Genomic DNA, 2,500 nt, shown 5'->3' with positions numbered 1-2,500 from the left:
ACTGTGAGGGCGTTGGAGGCCTTCTTGAGCTGGTCGACGACGGTGTCGTTGAGAGGATCCTTGTTCTTCTCGAGCCAGCCAGTCAGGTTGTAGGACACAGTGCCAGCGTAGTGAACGATGGCAAAGTGGTTCTCAGGCTGGCCGGCCTTTGGAGGCTTGGGCTTGATGAAGCAGCGAGACTTTCCGAGATGGTTGTTGTTGAGCTTCTCCTCGAAGGTCTTGTCAGTGGCCTTGGGGAACATGGACTCTTCCTCAAGGATGGAGAGGAGACCCATTTTCTGAAAATAAGGTAAAAGTTAAACCAGAAATGGATAGATAAACTCTTGAAGATTTAGCTGTGATGTAGAACTGGTTGCTATATTAAAGAGGGATAAGATCCATATCTAAATTACCTTCTCGAAGAGTTCAATGCAGGCCTGCAGATCCATACCGAAGTCGACGAACTGCCAGACAATACCCTCCTTTGCGTATTCTTCTTGTTCCAGCACGAACATGTGATGGTTGAAGAACTGCTGCAGCTTCTCGTTACAGAAGTTGATACAGATCTGCTCGAAACCGTTGAACTGGGTGGGAAAAATACAAGATTTAATTTGTTAGTATATATAAAACTTGATGTTTTCGCAAGGAATATACTCTTATATCCAAACTGGTAATGATAAACTATATAACTTACGTCGAAGATCTCAAAACCGGCAATATCCAGTACGCCGATGAACATAGCACGAGTCTGGCCAGTCTCAAGTGTCATGTTACACTTCTTGACGAGCCATGAGAATACACGTGAAAAGAGACCCTTGGCCATGGCACCGATGTTGTAGTTTACTTGGTCGACATTCATACCCTTGGTGACGAACTCGGCACCGACCTTGATCTTGGGCTTGCAGAAATTCCTGTAGAGCTCCTCAGCGTCAACACCGAGCAGTTTAGCAACAATTTCTCCGGCCTTAATAGAGAGAGAAAGAGTAAGACAAAATATAACTGTCCAGAGTTTAAATGATAAATGTAATAATTTTCACAATCTCACAAAGATTCATACCTCAGTGCCATCGGCCTCAGCCTGCTCCTCACGACCCCTCTGCTTGAATTTCATGTTGCCATGGTGCATGACAGAAGCTGTGACCTTGTAGCAATTGTCTCTTTCCTCATGAGAGAAGTTCAAGACGTCGAAAGCATCCTGAATGAATATGAAGACGAGATATTAGATTACGATTTAAAGGTTTACATTGTACCGTGACAGACAATATTTGAGAAGACAATCATGTTACTTTGTGCACATTAATTGCGTAATTACATGAGTGAACTGCATGTCCTCCTTGTCGTCGATGGATGGGACGGTAACTTTACCCTGCGCCTCGTAGTAGTAGTCGTAGATGTCGTCAGACAATAAGCACATCTCTGATAAGGATATTGGAATTAGCACATGGTGAATATATATTGTTCACCGTTTTAACAGAAAGAAAACTCGTACAGTAGGTTTTACGATGCATTGTACTTACTCTTGACATAGTCGATCTGGTCGCACATGAGCTGGTAGAAGATATGGTAGCCTCGCTCGGCGGGGGACTGGGAGATGACACGAGCCTTCTCCAGCAGGTAGACCTCGATGTCAGCGCCGGAAAGCTTGCCGTTTGGAGCGAAGTGGACGCGGATAAACTTACCCTGTGTCCAAGGAGGTAAATATATAAGAATTCTAGCCTTCTTTTCTTTCTAATCTCATTTAATAGATATGCATCTGAAGTAAGGCAAAAGAACTTACGAAACGAGAAGAGTTGTCGTTACGGGTGGTCTTGGCATTGCCGTAAGCTTCAAGGATGGGGTTGGTTTGGATAATCTGGTCCTCAAGATTCTGTAGAGAACAAGAACGAGATCGAATAAAGTTTCATCTCGCTTCGAAGATGACTGTTGCAAAAATGCATATATAATTATTTATTGAAATGTTAACTGTGAGAGAAAAAAAAGAAATATATATATGTATATATATATATATATATATATATATATATATATATATATATATATATATATATATATATATATATATAAAGGAGTATTTCCTTTTCACTGATGGTAGTTTTTACATATAAACGTTAAAGGAAATAATATGAATATGAAAATATACCTGTTTGCTCTCGCCCTCTTTCTTCTCGGTGGCACCGACGTTGGCGAAGTAAGACAACACCTTCTTTGTGTTCTCAGTCTTGCCGGCACCAGATTCACCGCTGTAGAGAGAATAAGAACTCATTAAAAATGTATATTGATGTTTGTACATTCACCTTATCTCTATTTGATAAGAAAAAATGCACATATTCCTAAATTGAAATAGTCAACTTTTAGACAACTTACGTGATAAGCATAGACTGGTTCTGACGTTCTGCAAGAAAGAAATTAAAAAGGATATAGATAACAAGTAATTATAAAAGTTATTTTTCGATAATTATGTAGATACAATACAAGTCTGAGTTACCATTTTACCAGCTTAAACTGAAACTTAACACATACC

At 40.2% G+C, this 2,500-nt stretch overlaps 1 protein-coding gene across 1 annotated transcript in view; it reads right to left on the bottom strand.

Moving 5' to 3' along the window:
* Nucleotides 1–2,500, bottom strand: part of LOC119582660 (myosin heavy chain, muscle-like) — a gene marked incomplete in the record, with an annotated part of 51,077 nt that overhangs the window by 47,563 nt on the left and 1,014 nt on the right. The window contains 10 exon segments of the mRNA XM_037931063.1: nt 1–278; nt 393–563; nt 674–943; nt 1,037–1,174; nt 1,292–1,395; nt 1,497–1,659; nt 1,757–1,846; nt 2,120–2,219; nt 2,344–2,371; nt 2,500. The exon segment at nt 1–278 is cut by the window's left edge and continues 50 nt beyond it; the exon segment at nt 2,500 is cut by the window's right edge and continues 582 nt beyond it. Of these exon segments, the coding sequence (XP_037786991.1) occupies nt 1–278; nt 393–563; nt 674–943; nt 1,037–1,174; nt 1,292–1,395; nt 1,497–1,659; nt 1,757–1,846; nt 2,120–2,219; nt 2,344–2,371; nt 2,500 (1,343 nt within the window).

This window comes from Penaeus monodon, chromosome 16, assembly GCF_015228065.2.
Source record: "Penaeus monodon isolate SGIC_2016 chromosome 16, NSTDA_Pmon_1, whole genome shotgun sequence".
Taxonomy (NCBI): Eukaryota; Metazoa; Arthropoda; class Malacostraca; order Decapoda; family Penaeidae; genus Penaeus; species Penaeus monodon.
The sequence above is the reverse complement of the archived record's forward strand: the minus strand, read 5'-3'. Positions and strand labels throughout refer to the sequence as shown.